Source organism: Venturia canescens, chromosome 9 (assembly GCF_019457755.1).
Source record: "Venturia canescens isolate UGA chromosome 9, ASM1945775v1, whole genome shotgun sequence".
NCBI classification, from domain to species: Eukaryota; Metazoa; Arthropoda; class Insecta; order Hymenoptera; family Ichneumonidae; genus Venturia; species Venturia canescens.
In genome coordinates, this window is record NC_057429.1 from 21,207,250 (window position 1) to 21,230,801 (window position 23,552).

Sequence of the window (23,552 nt, forward strand, 5' to 3'; positions counted from 1 at the left end):
ATACGAGTATGTGCGAGGGTGAAAACATGAAGGAAGAGCGATATAGCAAAACAGGAGACGGATGGGGTCGTCTTGGGGCAACGTATCGCACGGTGTCCAGTGGTATTATTGCGCGATAAACTTCCGGGGTAGGATGCGAGATTCCCTTCTGTATAAGATTCTTTCAAAGTATATATAGAGTCTTTTGCTCACAAACTAGAAACAATCGTTTCCACCGGCAGTTATCGAGTCGAATATATGCGCGCGATTGACCGATTGTTCTCGCCCTCTCCCTTGCCACCGTTAGTGATTCTATTTTGCTCCCTTATATTTCATTCCGAAATATTCCAACCGATCGTATCCTTTGAGTTAAGCTGCGCATATGTTGCAATTTTTATAATAACTTTTCTTAAAATTTTATACATTTCTTATAGGTATCTATTCGAACGATTGAGAGCGAACGGATGAAAGAGAAGAGAATATTTCAAATACCAGAGGCGAGTACGGCGCGGATGTGAATATCTCGTCACACAGACGGGCGGGATATCCCCTGTTTCCATGCCAGCATTTATCGAATAAGGATAAATAAACGTTGCCCTGCGTCGATAGTAAGTATATATAAAAGGGAAAAAAATTGAAAAAAATCTATCGCGCGGTGCATGGTTACTCGAGCGGATTGAATTGAAAGAATATATGAGGAGTATAAAGATTCGTAGCGATCAAATTGTATGTTGAAAAGAGATATCGGATAATGAAAGTAAAAAGAAAAATAAATATTCGTAGATTAGTTTGCGGAAAGGGTACTTATATAAATTTGGGTAGGAAAAACGCAGAGCGAAGTGAGCGGTCGAATGGGCTCGACTGCGTGAATGTTCACGCGAGGTGTATAGTATAGCTCCGTGCGCGCCAGCAGGAACGCAGGCCCGCGAGGGTCTGGCTGAATCGTGTTCTATATTTTTATACGTAGGGGAAGCGACGCGAGCACCCAGTAGTAGGAGGCCCGAGGAAGGGATCGAGCGTACCGAGCCATCAGGGGTTTGAGAATTTGTGCTCTCGGGAAGAACGTTATGCTCGTGCTGGATGCTGAGTCTCAGTTGTACTCTGTCGCCCACGCACGTAGTACGCACGACGACTCCGACACCACGTGAGTGTGTGAGTGCGTGTGTGCGTGCGTGCGTGTGATTATGCATGTGTGTGAATGCATGGACCGTTGAGCTGCGTTCGAACAAGATCGAGAGTATAAGAAATATAAGAATTTTCGAACAGAAATTTATCCGTATTCATAATCATCGATAAATATGATCGGTTGGGGACGTGATGTTGAGGATAATACGATGCGCCGTAAGAGCGGGCTATTTATAAGATTGCACGATTAAAAAATATTCACGACGACGATGATGAAAAGTGATATTTCATTTTTTATACGCAATTGATTTCGATATATATTAATTATTTTGCGCTGGAAGCAATATTTCAATGTCAACCGGCGACGGTTCATCGATCGAGGAATTCTCATCATCTTTTCAACATCACCGATACTCATTTTACTCTGTGATCCATAGTAATGAGATAACAGTTGCTCTTTTCGAGCGGCCACAGTATTATGGTAAAGTTTAAGATGAAGACACCCGATAATCGTCGAGGGCACTCGGACAAACGACACCTTACCAACGGGTGGCCGATGAAGAGTCACCATCATCAATTGGCATAGTTCATCATTTCACCGAGCCAACGACACAAGATACATAATTCTACATTATTCTCATCCATAATAATCATCTGCCGAGCCGCGCAACAAAGAGTAAGTTTCTTTTATCATCCCACAAACAAATACAAACATATTTCATTTAAATAAATTTTGCAATTTCGCCGATCGATATATGAATGAACGTGAATTTAGTGCATAACGTGCTATAAAGAAAGGCTTCTTAGAAAACGTTTTTTCTCAAGACCGTGCATTCGGATATCTCGAAACCGTCTAGGCAGACGATGTTCCTGTATATAGTATAATATTATTTCCATATACGATACAAGTGACCCCTTTATTATTTCGAGCAAGGACCACCAATGATCTATATACACACGATAACGGTAATTATTGTCGTTTTTCATTTCGCCAAGTCAATATCTGCCTATACCGAAGTAATCTGCGAGCTTTGAATTTATATATAGAATATTTCTACAATTCTTTTTTATCAGTTGTGTATATACTTAACACAGGGAAGAATTTCGAAGTTCGATCGAGATCGAAACAAACAACGCCACAGAACAATAAAAACATATTTTTAGTCAAATGCAGCCGATTGAAGAAGGTGAAAAACAGATGCGAGTGCAAGATAGTACTCAAGCTTAATATATAGTAGGTACACAAGTTGCGCCGCATTCTCATATCTCCGCTCGAGGAAAGAGGTTTCGGATTATTTTTGGGGTTGCTTCGATCGACATTATAAACACGATGAAGTATCATGTATATGTCAATTCACATCGATTCTCATCGATTAATTCCCGTCGCGAAGCTTTGAATGCGAATGCAAAATTATACCATGAAGAATTTGATTTTTTACATTTTTATCATTGCTATATCGCATTTGTCATATATATTATATTAACGCAAGACGAAAGGAAGCAACGATTAAGAAAAAAAAAAAAATAAAAACAATCGCAGTGGTGGAAGCGTAATAAACGGCAGCGGGAAATTGTCACGGAAATATTTATTCTCATGATCATCGAGACTTTTGTATCATGAAAATTTCATTTTCATTCGTGTATCTTGAGGGAAATACAAAATAAAACTTATGATGAGATTATTTAAAAAAAAAAAAATACTTCTCTATACAAATAGTAATATTCTTTTGACAATATGCAAAACACATGTACGTTATGTGTATACACCTGCTGGATCATCTGAATTAATAGCACAATAAATACCGTCTCTATTAACCGTTTCTCACGGTTATTTTTGTTCGGTCTGACGCCATTCGGCACTTTACTACCAGCCGAGATTGTGGCAAGTATGCGCGAGTGTAGCATAATATAAAACCTGCTTACCTTTACGGAGAGTTTTCTTGTAATTATTTCTCCTTGCAATTATTCCGCGATCGATCGTAAAAATAAAAAGACTTAACATTTTTGTGCGTACGGCGCCAAATTTTTGGATTGTCAAAAGTGCTTGCTCCGCGAGATAATATTAAAAAAAGAAATGCAGACGAGGGACAAGAGTAATAATAGCGCGAAAAAAATGTTGATGAAAGATTGAATCGAAAAAAATATAAACGATATTGATCCTTTCAATTGGATCCCCGAGAAAAAGTTTGATAATTTTTTCTTCTTCATTCCTGACCACAATCTGAAATGCGATCAAGTCTTTTCAACAAATTCTATCGTGAGTGCGAGGGTCCCATTTTTTTGTCGATCTTTTGTAAGCGTTATAAAGAGCTTTCTGTTGTGCGTCATTTTCTTCGTTTTTATCGTATTCCATACGACTGTCATTTTGTATACGTCTGGGTACAAACTTGCATTCGTTGGCACCAATTTTATCGCTTTTTTCCTCGCGCGTGAGCCTGCTTAACTCATTTTGAAGATATTAACGCTTTGACTCCTGGTTTTTTCATTTTCATATCGTCAATTTATCGTCAACGAAATCCAAACCCTGTTCAAGTTTTTAATGATTCCGGTAAGTCCAATCTTTCAAGAGGGGTCCGAATATTCCACAGACGTATCCCTTTGCTCATCCTTCCCCTCTGTCTTTATCTCTCGCGATTATACAGCCAACACTATATCGGAATCACTCTCGGCAACCCTCGTTGGTTATGCCACGGGGACGAAGGCATTTGAAAAGTTATTGAATCTTGAAGGGTACCTTTGTCGAAGCGCCTTGACTCGATAAAGGAGGTTTTGAATTAATAGCTCATCTGATTTGAAATGTTATTGCGTTGTATACAGCATATATAATATGCTGGGCTTACATTCACCGCTTTGTTCAAGGTCTGTGCAAGCCCGTCGTTGTCGAGATTGGTGAAGCATGGAAGATGAGAAAGAATTTTTATTTGTCAATTCTGGCGCGCAAAGTAAAAGAATGCGTCTGGACGGATCAGAAAAAGGAATTAGTAGCAGAGAGGCTTACTTTGTGTGCAGCATAAAGGTATCGAATTACAGGAAGAAGAGCGAGCGAGAGAGGGGGGGGGGGGAGGGGCGAGGTTGAGAAAAGAAAGAAACAAATTAAAAAGGATACCTTAAAGGGGGTTCTTCTGTAATTTTCTTCTTTGTGGGAATATATACTCGCGTGTGAGACTAAGACTGTTGTGAATAATACTTTCGTATATCGTATATACCTAAAAATATGACCGTCAGTACTGGCGCGATAAATAGCGAAAAGTGAATTGATGCGGACCGTCGAAGCAGATTGCAGAGAATGTAATTTCACAAAATGTCATCGACGTAAAATTCACAGGAAAGTATCGACAGGTTCTGTCCGCCTCGAACGCCAAACCTTCTTACAGTATAAATATAGAAGAGAACAACGATGAATGAGGAAAAAAAATGCAAAGCAATGACACGAATATCAAAAGCCGAAAAGGAACAAAAAAGTCATGATTTATTGAAACACGAATTTAACCGAGTTGTTTTGATTTATATTTGGCATACTCCTATCAGATTCTTGAAATTACGACGGCATAACTGCTGTAGGTTCGATTCTTTCTTTTTTTCCATTGAGGCTCGAAAAAAAAACTATCAAAATTGAAAATATCAATATATAAATCGAAATCTCCGAATGTGCAGTAACATTGCAGTTTTGATGAATTTGCGGAAAAGATTTTGATCACTGAACATCAATCATCAAGGGTTCGTTCTATGAGGAAAAGGATTCGGGCCTTGTATCGCGCAAAACTGCTGTATCATAAATATGTGACTTACGATCTATTGAATTTTTCGTGAATTATTTACTTTCATTCGGTATATTGCATCAATGGAATATCTACTTACTGTTAAATCCTACTTTCTCCATATGTTTCGCGTTTCCACATAACTATATAGATTCTTTTGTATCGAAGCTATTAGGAATCGCGAATGAAGATTACTCACTGTTATACTGCGTCTACAAGTAAGTCGTATGCATATACGTATTATATGTATACGGGTCTGTATGTATATTTATAAATATCGAAACGATAAAAACAAAAATAGTGATAGGCTGTGGAAGAGATCACTGAAATGACGACGAGTACTGATACATCATTTCAGATGGAGCTACCGCATTCGTTACCTTCGTTATGGGTGTATATATACATATAGCTTTCGTATTGTCGTAAAAAAGTATTGAGGGGCGAGAAAATATGAGACTAAATGAAAGAAAAGCATGCGAAGAGTTGCTTTTACCCCGATCGTAAAACTCACATCAGAACGCTCAACTTTTTATGGTGTTCTAAAGTCTATAAAGTTTAACATGATGGGAGGGATGTGAAACAGTGAGAGAGAAAAATTTAGTCGTGAGTCAGAAACTAATTAGATTGCTGTGGGTGCGCTCGATATATACATATACACACAGCCCAATATCGAGTCAGTGGTGCTTCCAAAGTCGGTCGTGAGAGAGCTCTCTTGTCGCAAACGAGAAAATTGATTCAATTCGCCCTAACGACAACCACCCCTCTCGTCTAGAATTCTTATTGTTTGCGCAAGATTTTTTTTTGTCGCTAAGAAAATAAGAAAAACCGTATTCGTCGATGCTTGATGTGATTCTTTCTATTATATTCGTTTGAAGAATGTCAAGACGATCTTGAAAGGTTCTATAGACTTTAAAGAATGTGTTTTCCATTCACAAACTAATATATTTGATTGGAAATATCTGACGTTTTATAAAACCAGTAATGAATGCTCAAGATACGCACAAACGATAATCCGCGTAGAATATGTTTTTTCAAAGGGCCTGTTCGATCAGACCCGATTGGTTCGTATTATTCTGTTGACTTTTAGCAGTACAATTCACCAATTAAACTGGTTAATGTGGTCATATTACTGTATTATTGAATAACTCTGACGTGCTGACAAAGAGACAAAGAGAGAGAGAGAAGGATGGATAAACTCGAGATGATCAATGGACTAACCCAACTTAATACTTATTGTTAGTGATAACTCAACGCATGAATTTACTGTAGCGGGATGCTGATTTCTTGCTTTTGCGTTTGGCCTTCGTCGCACAGATTGCGCACCAATGTCAAGCCAGACTATAATTGTATCAAGAAATGTCGCAATCGTCATTTTGAAACGTTACGGCGAAGTGAACTGTGTACCCTCAAAGACTACTACAATTTATTTTAAAATCTTAAAAACAATCAACACCCGACATTCGATGCTTTGAATTTTAGCGAAAAAAGAGTGACCACTTTTCAAAAGTTCATTTAAAGAGCTTCATTTACACAAAATAATAAAATAAAGTCAATTCTCGCGAAAGGGTCGAGTCCAATTTTGCAAAGAGTAATGAAATTATTCAAGCATGACGAATAGTTTTTGCAAGTATACCAAAAAAAGAAATGTCGAAACTCTATATGGAAAAGAGTCCGATATACACGTAAATATCGCGAGCAGATAATATTTTATAAGTTACTGACCCTAAATACTAATATGGGAGAAAGACCAACTGAGTTTCATTTCAATCTGCTTAACAATTGGAAAGATTTCTCTGGAGCAATTATAAATTAGAATATAACCACAGTTACCCAGGATGCATCTTCTTATTTTCACTTTTTCTACTTGATTCTTGCAATTCGGAGGATCAGCAGAAAATTTGTATAAAAGGTGACAGATGAGAAGTATATGTTGTGCATTTTTTAAATGCGACGACATTGTCAAAAGTAAGACAAAATAATCTTCGTTTCACTAAACATTATTTACAAACGAGCAGAGTAAAAAGTCTGTGATATACGTTCCAATCAATCTCACATCCGATATGGCTTCTCCCCGAAGAACCGAGTATCCGAAGTATTATCTCCATTTTCTCGCGGATGCGGATTTATCATAAAGCAAACTAGTGATTTATTACGCGAATTGTATTGTCTACGCACGCTGAGTCGGTCTTGCAATATTTTTTTCGCCAGCAAAAATACCTATGCGAGCAATATTCTGCTTATTTCTCTTTTGTATAATATTATTTGAATAAATTTTAAATGACAAGAAAAGTAATGGTTTTCCTTTTGCTTTTTACAGATATGAAAATGTCGAGAACGGAGAACCGGGACGGTGACCCAAGTCCATCTTATCAGCCGAGGTAATGCAGTCAAACTTTTTAAAATTTTTTGATTTCGATTTCTTCAACAGGCTTTGATCTCATACTGAATATTTTAAATATAATACAATAATAAAATATAAATAAAATAAAATTTTGGGCAGTGGAATTCGTTTATCAAGATATACCAGCGTGATTTCGTATGAATGATCTCAAATTGAGTAAATTTTCCACCGTTCCTTCTACACTCGCTGTTTTGCGCATCAGGAGACGTGCGAGTCGGCCCCCATTAATTCATCATTAACCCCTCGAGATAACTCTTTCTCTCTCCCACCTCGACGCCTCTATACCCTGCCTGATTACTGTCCAGTAGCAAATTCGCTTTTAATACTGCCAGTCATTATCGGACTCTCTCGTCACGCGCATGACCCAGCCTGCTCCTTTGCATTTCTCTATTAAATTTTCCTTATTAAATTGTTCCTATCCCCTGCTTCTCTTTACTCTCCAAGCGTTCATCTTTAGGAACCGAATCATTAGGATCGTTTACTCTTCGTCATAATACAACTATTTTTTCATAAATAATAACTGCATGAACTGCGCATACATATTTTTGTAGCGAAGGATTTTGAATTTTGGTTTCAGGCAGTGTAGAACAAACAGCGTTGGTCTCCCGGCTCGGGGATCGCTGCTAGCGGAATTACCGTCGGCTGGAAGTCGATGTCAGCCGCCGATACCGCGACGTCATTCCATTACTCCCACGGTACGTTCATTCGCATTAGAATTACCATTTTCTTTAGCACCGTAAGAGAGCCTTCAAATGAATCTATTGAAGTCGGAGAGATTCCGTGATTTGCTTCACTCATGAAACTGGGCATTGTTTTCAAAAATTTCATCACAAGATGAAATAATAATTTATTGAACAACGACAAAAGCTAACAATATCAAATGCGAATACGTTCAAACGAGGAATTTGAATTGGGGCAAGTATCGGAAGTGCTTCGTGTTTTCAGGAATTTCCTCTTCTCATTGTGAACTGACAGCATGCATGCACACTCTCACGTCTGTATTAAAAGAAAAAAAAAACATCACATCGAGTCAACATCGCTATGTCTGTACTAAGAAGTGGACCAAACACGCGTACACGTATTCAAAAATAAATAGGTACACACATTTTATATTCAATCACGTCACAATGCTTTCGAACAAAATTAAAAGTTTATTCATTTCATTACTCGAAAGCCCAGATTTATTTAAAAAAAAAACGTTAATCTTGTATCAATAACAATTTCCTTCCTATCGGCTAGATGACAGAAAAAGGAAATTTGGGACAATTCGGTTATTTAATATTGACAAGACAATAGGGGAGACCAGAACTCATTTCGCGGTCACACTACAGCAAGGTTCGACGATGCGCGCGTATGGTAGAACTTTCACCGATGAATCGTGATGCATTTAAAAAGTATCGCAGGACGTTTGATGAAAAAACCAATTGAGCCGAAAGAGTTTTCCGAAGGAATATTGGATTTTCTCGGTTCTCCCCTGTTTTTATGTTAAATACGTGATACCGGTATGTCCGTATATTACGTGCAAAACTTTTCCAAAGAGGCGTGGTCACATGATCGGCTTGTCAACACTAGTTCGCGTAATACACACCGGGGATTTTAATATTGCCCTTTAACGTAGTCGATGCTCTTATATATTTTTGTCCCGCATTGAAAAGTAAATTTCGCTTTACTCTTCGTTGATGAAATAATTTTTTCATTTCGATTCAGCATGAAATGCTTGAACACGTAAAGCTGTAACGAAAGATACATGGGATCGTATGAATATGTGAAGCAGGTAGCGCCGCCACCGATACCGTTGAGGCAACCGATCCCGGAAAGAAAGTCCCACGAAAGACCTATATTTTTGATTCGTAAAGTTGGCGGAACATCAATGAGCATCGAGAGCGAAGAAAAAAGTGGGAAACGAACGGGAGATTTGAACAAACCATTGGATGTGGTTGCATCGACAAATAATTTAAATAACATGGACGCAAAACAAACGAATTTTGACCCAACCAATTTTTGGAGTGTAAGCGAGCATGATTCGAGCAACAGAGATAAATTAATAGATCTTGATTCGTCATCAAGATCAATCGGAAGAAATGAGAAAGTCACAGGCAGCGTTTATCCTTCCTCGGGTATAGCTGAACCGAACCCCGATAACGTTTTGACCGTGGGAATCGAGCGTCGCGTCTTTCCTACTGATTTCCCCAGAAATTTCGATGAAAGACCGGCTGAATTACAATTCAAATCGAGTTTCGAAGAATTAAGAAAAGTTTCGCGAGATCTCGAGAAGCGTCTCCACGACGGCATCATCAAAAGCGTCGTTGTAGGTGGAAGCGGAAAACATTCCAGCGTCGATTTGCAATATGGAAAAATTCCTGGAAACATTGATAACTGGGAATGCAAAGCTCAAGACACGAATAATGGCAGGTTCGTCAATAATAATTCTCTCTTTTATACATTTTTTCTATAAAATTATTTCAGTTATCTCAGTTTTTTGGTGGATCAGGAATAAGTAACGAGCTTATATAGTAACAATGTACAAGTTTTTCTGCGGTTTATAATATATCACAGCTTTTGAAATTTTCGCGATGGCTGCGCTGATCGATCCTTCCCGTTGCGAGCGTGCATTTTAGAAATAGGTGCCGGAAATTACTTTGGCATCTCGGCAGCCATACCACGATAAATTCTCCCTCCCTCCTTTTCCACTCACGCTTCATTATTGCCACTTTCATTATTCTCAATTATCTCGTAGTTCAGGATTATGTTGAGCCACAGAACTACGATTGAGCTCAAATTTGAATGATCGTATACCGTACAACGTATTTGAGGCGTTGATTTTTTTTTCAAAGCACAGAATGCAGCCGGCGCATTTCGTCGTTTTCTTATATACAACTGGAAAAACGAGGAATTTCGTTTCCTCTTTACGATGACTCTCGTCTCAATTTTGTTTCTTTGTCCAAAATAAAAATGGAACCCCATGAATAAGAGAGACGCGGCGAATAATTAATTTAATGAACATCTCTTCCAAGACTACGACACGAGAGATCCAAGTTCTCAACGGATTACGGAGACGTTGAGATGGAAACGCCTCGAAAGGGCTCCGATTTGGTAATGGGTCGTCCGCCTCGGCCTCTCCCGTTCGAAGCAGAAACAAGCGAGCCTAAATTTGATGTCTTTTCGAGTCCTATAATTATCCGTCGGGAGGCAGAAAAGAAATCCAAGTTCGAGGCCCTTCAAGCGGCCTCCAGAAGTCTTGAAAATAAACTCTTGATGAGCGGACGCGAGGAGACGGGACATCAAAGGTTGCAGGAAATTGAAAAGAGATTTCAAGCGTGTGCGTCCAGCAAAGTCGACGATTCTGCTAATCAAACGGTTCGATCGGACGACCGCGATCATTCTTCGGCGGAGAACAAACGTTATCAAGAAAGAATCAATAATTCTTTCGAGCATCAGCAACAACAGGGCAGAAGCAAATACGATGCGGATATGGAGCGAGCGAGAAACATGCTGCAAAACAATCAGAAGAAGGAAATAAAGAGCGAACGTTTGGTGGACAAACTCGTCGACAAACTACCAAAAGCAACCCAAACGAATCTTCCACCACCGTTGAACAGTATGAGCCAGAGCCCCGTGCCAAAACCCATCAGCGTCAGACAGGATAGCAACGTTTCCTCGGATAGCTTTAGCCAAACGAGTTCGCCGAGTTATACGTGCAAGACTATGGAAGCGCCTCTATTGCCGCACAAGCATATCAACGGGAAAGTACCAGGTAAATCTTCCTGCTACTCGTTACCCCGTGCTCATTCTTTCTCTATCTATTATTTTAATTAAACTTTTTTCCGACTATTCCGAGCGCTCGATGCCCGAACAATGATTCTCAATAGCAAACCTGATTTATTCTTTCACGATATTCAATATTGAAGGCAAACGGGATGAGGTTCTATCGCTGCTGGTCTTTTAATAAATTCTCTCACTGCTCTATTTCCGTCGACATTCTCCGCTCAGTTCTCAAACCTATCATATCTTATTCACCGAATTTTTTTTTTATTCGAATTTGTTCATGCAGGGAGGGCCCTCGCTCCGGAAACGGATAACCTACCGGGAAGCCCAATTACAAAGTCAATGAGTACACCGGCCAGTCTTCAGACCATTGTGAGATTTCAGAATGGTAGCAACATGTCGTTACATCACAGGGTGAGTAATTATATGCCATTGAGTTTTATGAAACAATACCAGCGCATTCGGTAAATGTATACCGAACGGGCGGTTAACGAGGTCGTTGCTATACAACAATTGTAACCTTTGAAATGGCTTTACGTTATAACAATTGTTCTGTTACGATTTTCTCTCTCTCTCTCTCTCTCTCTCTCTCTCTCTCTCTCTTTTGGTCTTTCCTCCAACGCCTTCGGTAAGAAAAGTTGTATTTTCGCGTAGACTATTTTACCGGATCGCGCAAAAGATTCTAGTCCTGGGTCCCATTCAATTAACCGAGAAACCTTAGTGATTTCTCCAACTTTCGACTCTCCGCGGGTCTCTCTATATAGTATCTCATTCTTCCTCTCCCTTTCTTCGTCTCTTGTACTATCGTTGCACGCTTCGCCTAACTAGAATGTCGTGATACGGTCGAGCGCGCGATCGAAAATTGGCTCACTCTCAACGTTTATTGTTAGAACATTCATGATCACGAGTGAACCGTATTGTCCTTGGAATTGCTTCTACGATTCAATTTCTGATGGCTCCCACGGTTCAAACTCTTTATCCGTGCCCGTACCAAAATACGATAAATTATGATCTCGCAATATTGAATGCAGATAATCAGAGACATGAGGCGGCCAAGCAGCCACTATGTGACCCGTGGACGCCTACGATTCCGCTTCGCTCAGGTTCTCCTCAACGCAATTGCGCTTCTCGCCATTGCAGGTGGACTTGCGGCCTACTTCAAATGTGAGTGTATTACAATTTCCGTTTCTCTTTCCGTTTTCTGTCTCTGTAAAATGAACGAGTTTCCGGTGTGAATATTAATGTCTTTCGCGTCGAGGCATAAATCGCCTCGAAAGCTTCCAATTTTTAACTTGTAAATTTCAACGATCAATACCTACCGAGTATTACGTTTTTTTTGTTCATTTAGGCGGTACTTTTTCGTTTGAAGAATCTTCTTCATCTCTTTCGTTTCCCCACGAGCTATCTCGGTGTTCCATAACTCGAGGGCTTTTTTCTCCCTCATCGCGGAGAGAACCGTCAGCTACTTTACTCTACTGCGACCAAGCTCTTTCGTTTTCTCGTTCGCGCGTTCAACGCCGCCGTGGTAGATTTTCCCAGTGTTTCAAGTTTATCACGTCGATCCCGACGAAAGCTTGTCCGACCAAACTCGACGTTCGTTATTTCCACTCATGTTTTCTACAAACCACGATTACCTCGGTCTACAATTGAAACTGTTTCGGTGAAATGACCCGCGTCTGACGATGAGCTTTTTTCATTTTTTTAAAAATCGCGTTTCACCTGTTTCTACTTAAATATAATGAAGAAAAGTATTTGTGGGAGTAAAAATACATATCTTCTTTTCCCAAATCCAACAATTGGGTTTAGTAACAACGTATAGCGAGTTTTTTTCTATCGCAATCATTCATTCTCAAATTTATTTCTCGCTACAGCGTATCCAAGTGCCATTCTCAGGATTGAGGATAAAACGGTGTACACCGCAACAACAACAACAACGACGGTGCTTCCCGTTCTCGAGCCAATAAAAACAATAATCGAGCCCAAGAATCCAGCACCGGGGATTTGTTTGCCTGTTATCGTCAACTTTTGCATCTACCATAAGGTATAACTATATAAAGGAAAGAAACGTACACACGACGAAAAGATTACTTAAAAAATGAAAAGATAAATATGAATGAAGGAGCTCTTTCTTTGAGGCTTCGCTCTGACAATGAGAGCGAAAAAAATAATTCGATTTTACAACGAGTGAGCGAGCTAATTTTTTAACGCGATCAATTCATCGAGGATCTGTCATGAGAAATTCGTTACGCGCAATTGTTGGTTGCTCGAACGTATTCTCGATAAAAATTTGCGAGCGCTAATTTTGTGTGGAGTGAATTCGTGAATGCGTGAACACAATTCAATCTGTACGCTTGACGATCGCATCCATGGGTTTTATCGATTTCGCAGCTGTGCCCGATTTACCCAATTGAACTATGTAGGTGAGACCGGGGCAAAACGGGATACCCGAAAAATGAGAGAAATTTCTTGTCCTTTTTTTTCTTCAATTTTTATACTTGTCCGAAAAGAGCATGAAACACATTTTTTCCAAAGTATGTTGTTTTTTTTGGATTTTGTTTTTTTTTTCTTTTTTCCAAAAAATTCGTTTTTTTTCAAATTCTCTTTTTTTTTACATCACTTCCAAAGTGAAAACGTTTTCGCACAGATATACAAAAAGTATTTGTATACCTGTAATTACTGCCTCGTAGATTACTGTCTACGACAGTAATCGCAGATATATGTTTGCGGACTATCATGTGTGGTTACACCTGCACACGAATCATGTGCCCACTCTGCACAATTTTGGCACTGAATCCATCATTCAGTGGATAAAGAATACAAATTTTTACAAATAAACATTGGCAATCTTCGTTATTATTCATATCATTAATTTTTTAATTGAATTGCAGAGGGTGCGTTCGACGTACGTTAGAGCGTTGTAAGCGCTGCGAGAGCGCTCACAGCGTCCGCTCGACTTACGTTTGAGCGCTGTAAACGCTGAGATCGCTTTCAACGCTTGTAGCGGTAAGTCGAAAACACTCCAACCGAGTTTTTGCTTTTACGGGTGCAAAATGCACCCAAGGTGCATTGAATTGAAATCATAGTAAAAAAAAAATTTCATGAGTTTTTGAGAGGTACCCCTTTTTGCTTCGGAATTTTTTTTTGTAAATTGAAGCTTTTTTTTGTAATTTTGAAAAGAATTCCTGTACATTTCTTAGTTTTTGGGAGTAAAAAATAGACCGAGCGTCCCAAACGTCTGAAAAGTTCAATATTTTCTTAGGTATCCCGTTTTGCCCAGGTCTCCCCTAGATGTTTTGTACCGTGAGCGCATACACCAGCGAGCGAACCGCGACGTTTTATGTTTCAGTTTTGTTCCAAGTTCTCCTTCTCCCCTCTCCTTTGCACTTCGGTATAATCAAAGTAATTATTGATGAAGCATGGATCGATAATTTTAATGGGATGGAATGGAAATTAAAAAATTTAATCAATTCACAAAAAAATTGGGACATATATACTTAAAATTCGAGGTAATATAATACATTTTGTTGAACGCCGAACGCGTTTGGAATAGACGTGTGTAGTCCGACGAACGTGTAGAACTCGTAGGTACATACTTTGAACTAGAAATTCTCATATCGAACATGTTTAAAATTCCTCCGAAACTTCATTTCGTGAAATGCTCTCATCTCTGCAGCTCATAAACTGGAAATATAATGTCTTTATCGTGGTTTCGCATGAATATACTAGAGGCTGAGTGGAGGATGAAAATTTGGGGGATTTCAGATTCCTTACAATTTCACCGTGTTTCCGAACTATGTTGGGAATTTTGGGCAAAGAGACGCCCAGCACGAGTTGGAGCTCTACGATGCGGTCGTTGACGTAAGATGCTACGAGCTCGCGGCTCTTTTTCTTTGCAGCGTTTTCGTGCCGAAATGCGGTTCGAGGGGTCAAGCAGTTCCTTCTTGTCGAAGTCTTTGCTCTCGTATGTATTGCTCTACTTACGCTCTGAGAAATAACATAATAACGAAGTAGCATTTTTATTTTTATTATTCTTTTTTCACAGAGACTATAAGACGTTGCGGGTTTTTCCTCAAAGTATTTGCTCTCCATCTACCGGATTACCTAGAGTGTGACCTTTTTCCTGAAAATGATGACTCGGACGTATGCGTCGGTTATCGCGAGGTCGTCGAGGCAGCAAAACGGGCAGAGAAACCCGGTGAGTCGAGCTATTTTTTTTTTTTTTTTTTTTTTCAAATTGTCCTTTTTAAGCACGATCCGCCATATATAGACATTTCTGGCACGGAATAGATCAAAACGGTAACTCGGACTTCCGTTTCTTTTCTTTTATGTAACAACGCCTAAAGAAATGTTTTAATCTCATAGAGAAGACCGTTAATTCAGGCAAAATATGCATCTTGCTATTTGAAAGCCAACGAGCAAAGCCATGAATGATCGTTCTGCTCCCTTGCACGTATTGCTATCAACTATTTAATTGATATCGACGAGACCCCATTGTTTTGGAAGATCCCCTGTCAGTAGGGCCGTGGCATGTTGTTTACCGCGTTCGGTCAGGCAGCTTCTCACTCTGCAGCATCTGTCGCCTCGGAACGAGTCAATGAGTACTGATACGAGAAAAGAATGGGAATAGAATTTCGGATTCGTCCATATAAACGAATATATTGAAGTGTCATATGGGCTCAAACCACCTACCAATGGTTTGATATAACATCGTCTTTTTCACTCTCCAAATTCGTACTTCATTAGTGGGAGAGCACTTGCACACATTTTCGCAGCTGAAAGATTAAAATAATCTCGTAATGCCAAACACAGGCGGGTTTCGCGAGGCTCCGTTTATCTCCACTCTCACCATGACTATTTTTTCTTCTTCTTTTACTCCAGTTCAGATCTACGAACGTTTTGTCTCGAACGATATTTTTTCCTTGTATACCGAAGGCATGATTGCTATAAGTTATAGGGGAGTATGGGGCAAAGTGGCCCACTTAAGGAATTTAACGAGTTTTGTCGGGTAGCACATGGTCATTTACTTATTTTTATGTCCCCAAACTGATTCCACCTCATTATTACTCGAATTTTGAAAAAAAAAAAATTTGGGGCAAAGTGGCCACCCCCTCAAATATATGCGATGAAAATCGATAATTGTCACTTCTGGTTAAATAGACGTTGGAATTGACTGTTCTCGCATGGAACATTGAAGGATGCGATAAAACGAAAAGAAACGAGGCATAGTACGAACCCTCCTTCGACAGGATGAAAAAAAAATTAGTCAGAATACTTCGATAAATTTTGCCAAATTTTTTTTCATGCCGAAAATGAATATCCAGCCCACTTTATCAGATAATAAATGATCTTTCGACTATTGTTGAGTCTTAAAACTCTTTGTTCATCCTCTTTTTCCTCATTTGGTGGAGAAAATTTTTTGGGGCAAAGTGGCCACCCTCTCAAATGCGGTGAAAATCGATAATTGTCACTTCTGGTTAAATAGACGTTGTAATAGACTGTTCCCGCATGGAACATTGAAGGCCGCGATAAACCCAAAAGAAACGAGGCATAGTAGGTACCCTCCTTCGATGGGATGAAAAAAGAATTAGTCGGAATACTTGGATAAATTTTGCCATTACCAGTGGCAAAAGCCCGTTCTTATCGGGGGCAAATCGTGGGAAAACCGCCATTATCACGAGTCTGTCGTATCGCGCAAATCTAGTGAGTAAGAAAAAAGAGATCATGAAAAAAGAAAAATTCTTGTCTGCGGCGGACGTTGCGTGTATTTTCTGCGATCAACTTCATTCGCATTCCTCCAAAGATTGAATTCGCTGCGAAACATGCCTAAAATGGGCGCACACCTTGTGCGCAGGTGTTGATGAAGATCAAGTCCATTATAAGTACGATTTTTGTCAATTAAAATAAAATAGACATTTATCAGTAATTCGCAAAATGATTCTCATCCTCTGCCTCAAATAGCTATCAATTTCTCAAAAAACATAGAATTCTCACTGATTCTGTGCCCCACCAGAAATCGGAATTGCGTGAGTGGCCACTTTGCCCAAGAATTCAAAAATGCCCCAAAAAAGTGGGTGGCCACTTTGCCCCATGTGGCCACTTTGCCCCATGTTCCCCTACATTAGGGTGCAGGAAAAAAAATTTGTTTTTCCTCCCACTTACCCCCTCTGATTTTAATATTCGATGAAAAAAATATCGTGTCAAAAAATCAGCCCTTTAACTAATTTCTTAGAGGTCGCTAATCTCACTTAAATTTCTCATTTAATTGACATGGGTAAATTTCGCTTTTTGGCAAAAGTGAAAACACTCGTAAACGACTCAATATTTTATGTTAGTGATTAACGTATAATACCTTGAAGCTGAAGCTTGAACATAATTATCAATTATATAACAGGCATTATAGCCACCTGAAAGATGAATTTTTTTTACTGGTAACGAATTACGCATTTTTTAGTTTTTTTTTTCAACTCAGTTGAATTATCTTACATGTTTCGCTTAAAGACATGCGTATAATAAGCATTTGCAAAAAAACATTGTAAGAGATCATAAATCAAAATACCGCTATTTTGAATTTTTAATAATTATGCAGTTTGGTTACTTTTTCGAAAATCGATGGGAGAATGTTTTTTTTTTTTTTGGCATGAACAGCTTCGATCAGTCATCATTAATGAAATTTCATTGGAGGAGGCTGACATTTTCCATAAAAACCATAAATGATGGGGTTTTGAACTTGTTGGAAAAATGTGATGAAATAGGGTACATATATTTGAATATTTTGAAGTTCACACTAGGACGAGTGGTCGCACACACTTCAAAAGTGTTCTGAACCCGCCACTGGACGATCTCGCACACACATCGCGCGTTCGGAACATCTTTCGGTCGGGTTCGCACACACCCTTTCGATGTGTGTGCGTATGTGAAATATTGTTCGTTGTTACCTCTTGACCTTGTCCGCGCGTATATACCGAGTTCGAAAACGTGCGTGTTCGCTCGTACTAATGCAGCACAGAGAATAAATTCGTGTTGAATAATTCGCAGATGTTATAATTCCTTGATATCGTCGTCATCATTGTTTGTACTTGGAACAAAAGCCCCGTTGGATTTTCACTCGAGATACTCCTTCCATCTCGTGAGTTTTATCCGTTTTTGTCAGGAGGAACGGGGGCTAGTGAACTTGTGAACCCATTCGGTACTATACTTTCGTGTTGTCATTGAATTTATTAATTAAAAAAAAAAATTAACGTTAATGGATCGATAGTTTTTCATAAACAATGATTTTGTAAAATAATTAAAGTCATTTATCTTACGATTCGGATGCAATAATTTCGTGATTTTTTCTCTCTCGATACGCCCCCTTTTGTTTACGAACTTAACGATCTCTATTCACGAGTCCTTCTTGCTGCCATCGTCATATTACTATTGTTCTTCAATAATTTATTTCTGGAGGTCGTGCGAGAAAGCGGTGGTCAAAACGTTGGAGGTACCCGACACTTTGGATTATGAAGTACGACAATGGGAGTTCGATTTCTGCTCCAATGTCATATCAAACTTATCGACAATTTGAATATTTATAATGAATAAGCGACCGGAATTAACGAAGGTATGAACAAAAAAAAATAAGAAATACGACTCAAAATAGATGAGGGATCGATCGAGCGTATCTGATAAATGAACGAATGAATCTCAAATAAATGAGACCCTTAGGACAGGAGGAAGATGCGCTCTATAGTACGTATATCGATCGTTCGTGCATCGTTATGATGCGCGGTTTTAATATTCAATTGCTCGTGCTTCGGTTGCCTCGAATGCTCGCGGCAATAAAGACGTTAAAACAAGTTTTCATTCATTTTGTTAATTAAATATTGTTTATAAGACTTCTTATAAATATATATCAGATATAAACGAATATGAAAAGAACGAAAATAAAGAGGTGAAGTGAATTCATGTGTATTATGTCTCGTATACGCGGAGAACGTTTCTCGTAGCGGGGATTTGTACCGAGACATTAATGAGAGTTCATTCGTCTTGGATTTGGCCTTTATTACCGAGGAAAGTTTGACTCGAAGAGTGCTGAATCTCCCGCCTTTCGTATCATCAGCACATTTCACCATTTCGTTTAATCAATTTGGAAAGCGAGTACGAATCGTTCAAACGTTTCTCTGGGATTGCAATTGCTTCCTCGCATCAAATTGAAATCGCTCGAAGGGGGAAAAAAAACTGGTCGGGCGGTTCAAATCCCATGCTCAGTATACCCTATTACATTTCGCTCACCAGTACGTGCTTTCTGTTATTTCACGGCATACGCATATAGGGGAGACCGGAGCAAAACGGGATACCCGAAAAATGAGAGAAATTTTTTTGTCTTTTTTTTTTAATTTTTATCCTAGTCCGATAAGAACATGAAACATATTTTTTTTCTAAAATATCTTCTTTTTTTTGGATTTTCATTTTTTTTTTTTTTTTTCAAAGAATTAGTTTTTTCACATCTTTCTTTTTTTACATCACTTTTAAAGTGAAAACGTTTTTGCACAGATATACAAAAGTATTTGTATATCTACGACAGTAATCGCAGATATATGTTTGCGGACTATATCATGTGTGGTTACACCTGCACACGAATCATGTGCCCACTCTGCACAATTTTGGCACTGAATCCATGATTCAGTGGATAAAGAATACAAATTTTTACAAAATAAACATTGGCAATCTTCGTTATTATTCTTATAATTAATTTTGAATTGAATTACAGAGGGTGCGTTCGACGTACGTTAGAGCGTTGTAAGCGCTGCGAGAGCGCTCATAGCGCGCGCTCGATTTACGTTTGAACGCTGTAAGCGCTGGGATCGCTTTCAACGCTTACAGCGGTAAGTCGGAAGTACTCGGTTACGGGTGTAAAATACACCCAAGGTGCATCGAATTAAAATCATAGTAAAAAGAAATTCATGAGTTTTTGACGGGTACCCCGTTTTGCCTCGGATTTTTTTTTTTTTTGAAAATTGAAAAGAATTCCAGTACATTTCTTAGTTTTTGGAAATAAAAAATAGACAGAGCTTCCCAGACTACTGAAAAGTTCAATATTTCCTTAGGTATCCCGTTTTGCCCCGGTCTCCCCTATACTCGAGCAAAATTCTTCAAGATTCTCCAAGTTTGTATAAAAAGCTCTTAAATTAATCAATTGATCAAAAAAAGTTGTTATCGTTATTTGTGTTGGAAAAAAAAGTATCAAAAACATATTGGAGCACGGCATACGCGGAACACGCATTTGATACGAACATTCGCTTGATTGTTTCTTGATGTTGTGCTCATTTTCGGCAATCTCCGCTCTCTGCTAGGGATATATACTATATCTTTGTCTCTTTCTCTCTCTCTCTCTCTCTCACTTGTTGGATGGATTTGCAGTATGCACCAGCGGTTTTCAATGTGACGGTACGAGATGTATTCCAGTCGATTGGAAATGCGACGGACACGTCGATTGCGCGGATCAGAGTGACGAGATTGGTTGCGGCGAGTGTGGAACAAGCGGCTACGGAAGCGCGATAATAAACAAGACTGCCGATGTAACGACGACGATCCCATCGTTCTTGGTCAATGGAAGAAAAACGAAGAAATTCAACTCGCAGACTTTGAGCAAATCTTTCGTTAAACCGAGCGTCCATTGCGGTGAAAGAAGATGCATGTCGGCTAAACATGTTTGCGACGGTGTTATGGATTGTCCATGGGGCCAAGATGAGAGAAATTGCTGTAAGCTTATACTCGAAATCACCATAGTAATGCGTGAGAAAGAAAACAAAAATCTCGATTATTCTTTCTGCCGCGGCCTGACTCGAAGGATAATTTATTGAAATGCGCCTCTTTTCTTTTGGATACACGATTTGCAGTAAGATTGAGCGATAGGAATGGCGATATCGGCAAAGGACGTCTTCAGATTTACCACGCCGAGAATGGGAGCTTCATACCAGCATGCATAGCTAACTGGGAAGATACCTCGGCAAGAGCGATTTGCAAACTTCTTGGATACGAGTAAGTCGAATATTTCAATACTGGGTTGAAAAAACTCAAGGCTCTTCGTTCGATCTTCGTTCATTTGAGTCTATCACGCGGATGAGAAAAAGCATAGAGTATTCGCGTTTGGGATTGAATGGGTGAAACATCGAAATGAAATCATTTTTTATGGCTATCTCTTACTTTCTTCCAATTTTTGGATACGTGAAAATCGCGGTCTCCCCGAAATAATGCGAAAGAATTTTCTTGTACAAAAATATTTGTACGATGAGAGACTTTGGGAAATGTGTATGAGAGCAATTTCACGGTGGTCGAGCACGCGTCTCTCAACGGAAAGCTTTTCAGGTTTCGATCATCGTCAATTTCTCAACTATACACATTTCTCCGCCTCCTGATATCCGCGCCACCTTATACTATGAACGTTGAACATAGATGGCGTCGAAAAAAAGACTAAAGCACCGTTGATCGACGCGCAACATCGTTTATAACACTTTTCATTTGTTCTTTTTTTTTGCTCTCCATCGATTCAACAGTGCGGTGGATTCTTCGACGTTGTCGATGAAAAATAATAATGTAAGCATGGTGAAGCCAATAATGGACACGTCGCAACGTTGGAGGCTTGCGCAAAAAGGACAGGGAAACTTGCTCGAGGAATTGCAGGAGTGTACGGATAGAAGTGACTACCAAACCGTAGAGTTGGCGTGTTCGGAATACGGTTCGTAATTCGTTTACCTTTGCTCTTTCATCGAAGCCTCTATATTTGGACTTGCGAAGCTACTGCGTTTGGGTACTGAGCTACCGCGCGACTCGCGGCGCAACATCATCCATCTATATACGAGGTTTTCACACTTTTCTTGGGTTCTTTCAGCGTGCGGACGTAAACGCCAAGTGTATGGAAATGCAAGAGCAAAAACGAGAATCGTAGGTGGAACCGAAGCAGTCCCCGGTGATTGGCCTTTTCTCGCTGCTCTCCTCGGAGGTCCCGAACAAGTATTTTACTGCGCGGGGGTTCTCATAGCCGATCAGTGGGTTCTGACAGCCTCTCATTGCGTCGGAAAGTGAGCATTTTTTTGAAGTAAAACTTCTATAGGCGCGCTGGGCTTGGGGGGTAAACTGGTGAAAATCTTGTTACGGAAGTGTGTAAACGGAAGTGGTACGAAAAGTGTGAATGCGCATGGGCATGAACATTTTCGTTCTCTCTCATGCTCATTCCCATGGGCTCGTGTGATTACACAGTGTAGGCCTATCGTGCCCACCCTTTCATTTAGTCTAGACTTTGTCTAGACAAAGTTAGAAAAAGCAATTTTAAAGTTATAATTGCTTTTTCAGGATTTATATGACCCCTGAGAATATTTAAAATATTTTAATCAAAAAGCTGAGGTTTTTTCACATAAAAATGACTACGTTTAGTGTTCCGAAAAATAATTCAGGGGTTCGATATTTTTAACACGAGAAAGTTAACAATTGCAAATTTTCAAATTGTCAAATCTCTATAACTTCGAAACGGCTAGACAAAAAAAATTGAAAAAAATCATGAAAGCTCACAGTGACACGTACTTTTGAAAAGCAATGACCATTATGCATAATGCAGACCCCCCCCCCCCCCCCCCCAACACAAATTAATTCCATAATTGGTAGAATGACCTATACATCTGTCCGTTGCGAAAAAAGTTTTACTTCAGTTGTGTGGTCTAAAGCACACTCACTTTTTTTCATCAATTTTTGTTTTTACAACAATCGGCCTGCTTGGATTGTGCGCGTGCACACGGAGCTGTTGCCGCGCGATCTGCATATTCTTCCATCCTGGTAACCGAAAAAATATTCATCGAATCTTCAATAAGCCGGGTCCAAATCTCAGCCTCGTAGAATAATCGAATATTATTTTGATTTTTACATCATCCGATGTATAAAAAAGAGATAACATTGAAACATTTCAGTTTCAGTCATTCGGAAGTCTCGGATTGGACTATACAATTGGGAATAACGAGACGTCACGCTCATAGCTATCTCGGGGAAAAGCTCAAAGTGAAAAGAGTCGTGCCCCATCCGAATTACAATTTGGGCGCGGCGCATGATAACGACGTAGCGTTGTTCCAATTGGCGGAACGCGTTAATTTTCATGATCATCTGAGGCCGGTTTGTCTGCCAAAACCGGAAACGGATTTGGCTCCGGGAACTCTATGCACCGTTATTGGTTGGGGGAAAAAAGAGGATACGGACGGTACGTTGACTCGATACAATATCTCAATGAATTTTCATATGTGTTCCTGTGTCTCAACGTGTTGCCAATGACTCCTAATAATCGATCGATCGAATGATCAATGTTACAAAAGAATCCGAATACGAACCAGCGGTCAACGAAGTCAGGGTCCCCGTGCTCGAGAGGGCATTGTGTAACTTGTGGCTTGAGCACAAGGACCTTAACGTCACCGATGGAATGATCTGCGCTGGTTATCCTGAAGGAAAAAAGGACGCTTGTCAGGTATTGAAAAATCTTCAACTCAGTTATCGACGCTCGTTTTTTT

General features: G+C 39.5%; 1 protein-coding gene across 2 annotated transcripts in view; it reads left to right on the forward strand.

The window, feature by feature from the left end:
• Window positions 1-969: 969 nt before the first annotated feature.
• Window positions 970-23,552, forward strand: part of Corin (corin serine peptidase) — a 29,502-nt gene continuing 6,919 nt past the window's right edge. Inside the window, exons 1-16 of one of the 2 annotated variants that reach the window (XM_043428270.1) lie at window positions 970-1,780; window positions 7,180-7,240; window positions 7,841-7,958; window positions 9,038-9,675; window positions 10,278-11,017; window positions 11,315-11,442; window positions 12,060-12,192; window positions 12,900-13,069; window positions 14,791-14,989; window positions 15,071-15,223; window positions 20,425-20,766; window positions 20,904-21,045; window positions 21,561-21,742; window positions 21,896-22,085; window positions 22,965-23,248; window positions 23,361-23,509. In XM_043428270.1, the coding sequence (XP_043284205.1) occupies window positions 7,182-7,240; window positions 7,841-7,958; window positions 9,038-9,675; window positions 10,278-11,017; window positions 11,315-11,442; window positions 12,060-12,192; window positions 12,900-13,069; window positions 14,791-14,989; window positions 15,071-15,223; window positions 20,425-20,766; window positions 20,904-21,045; window positions 21,561-21,742; window positions 21,896-22,085; window positions 22,965-23,248; window positions 23,361-23,509 (3,627 nt within the window). In that variant the 5' untranslated portion in view covers window positions 970-1,780; window positions 7,180-7,181. Of the gene's footprint in view, window positions 1,781-7,179; window positions 7,241-7,840; window positions 7,959-8,208; window positions 8,360-9,037; window positions 9,676-10,277; window positions 11,018-11,314; window positions 11,443-12,059; window positions 12,193-12,899; window positions 13,070-14,790; window positions 14,990-15,070; window positions 15,224-20,424; window positions 20,767-20,903; window positions 21,046-21,560; window positions 21,743-21,895; window positions 22,086-22,964; window positions 23,249-23,360; window positions 23,510-23,552 lie in introns of those variants that run through there. The other variant, XM_043428271.1, reaches the window with a different exon arrangement.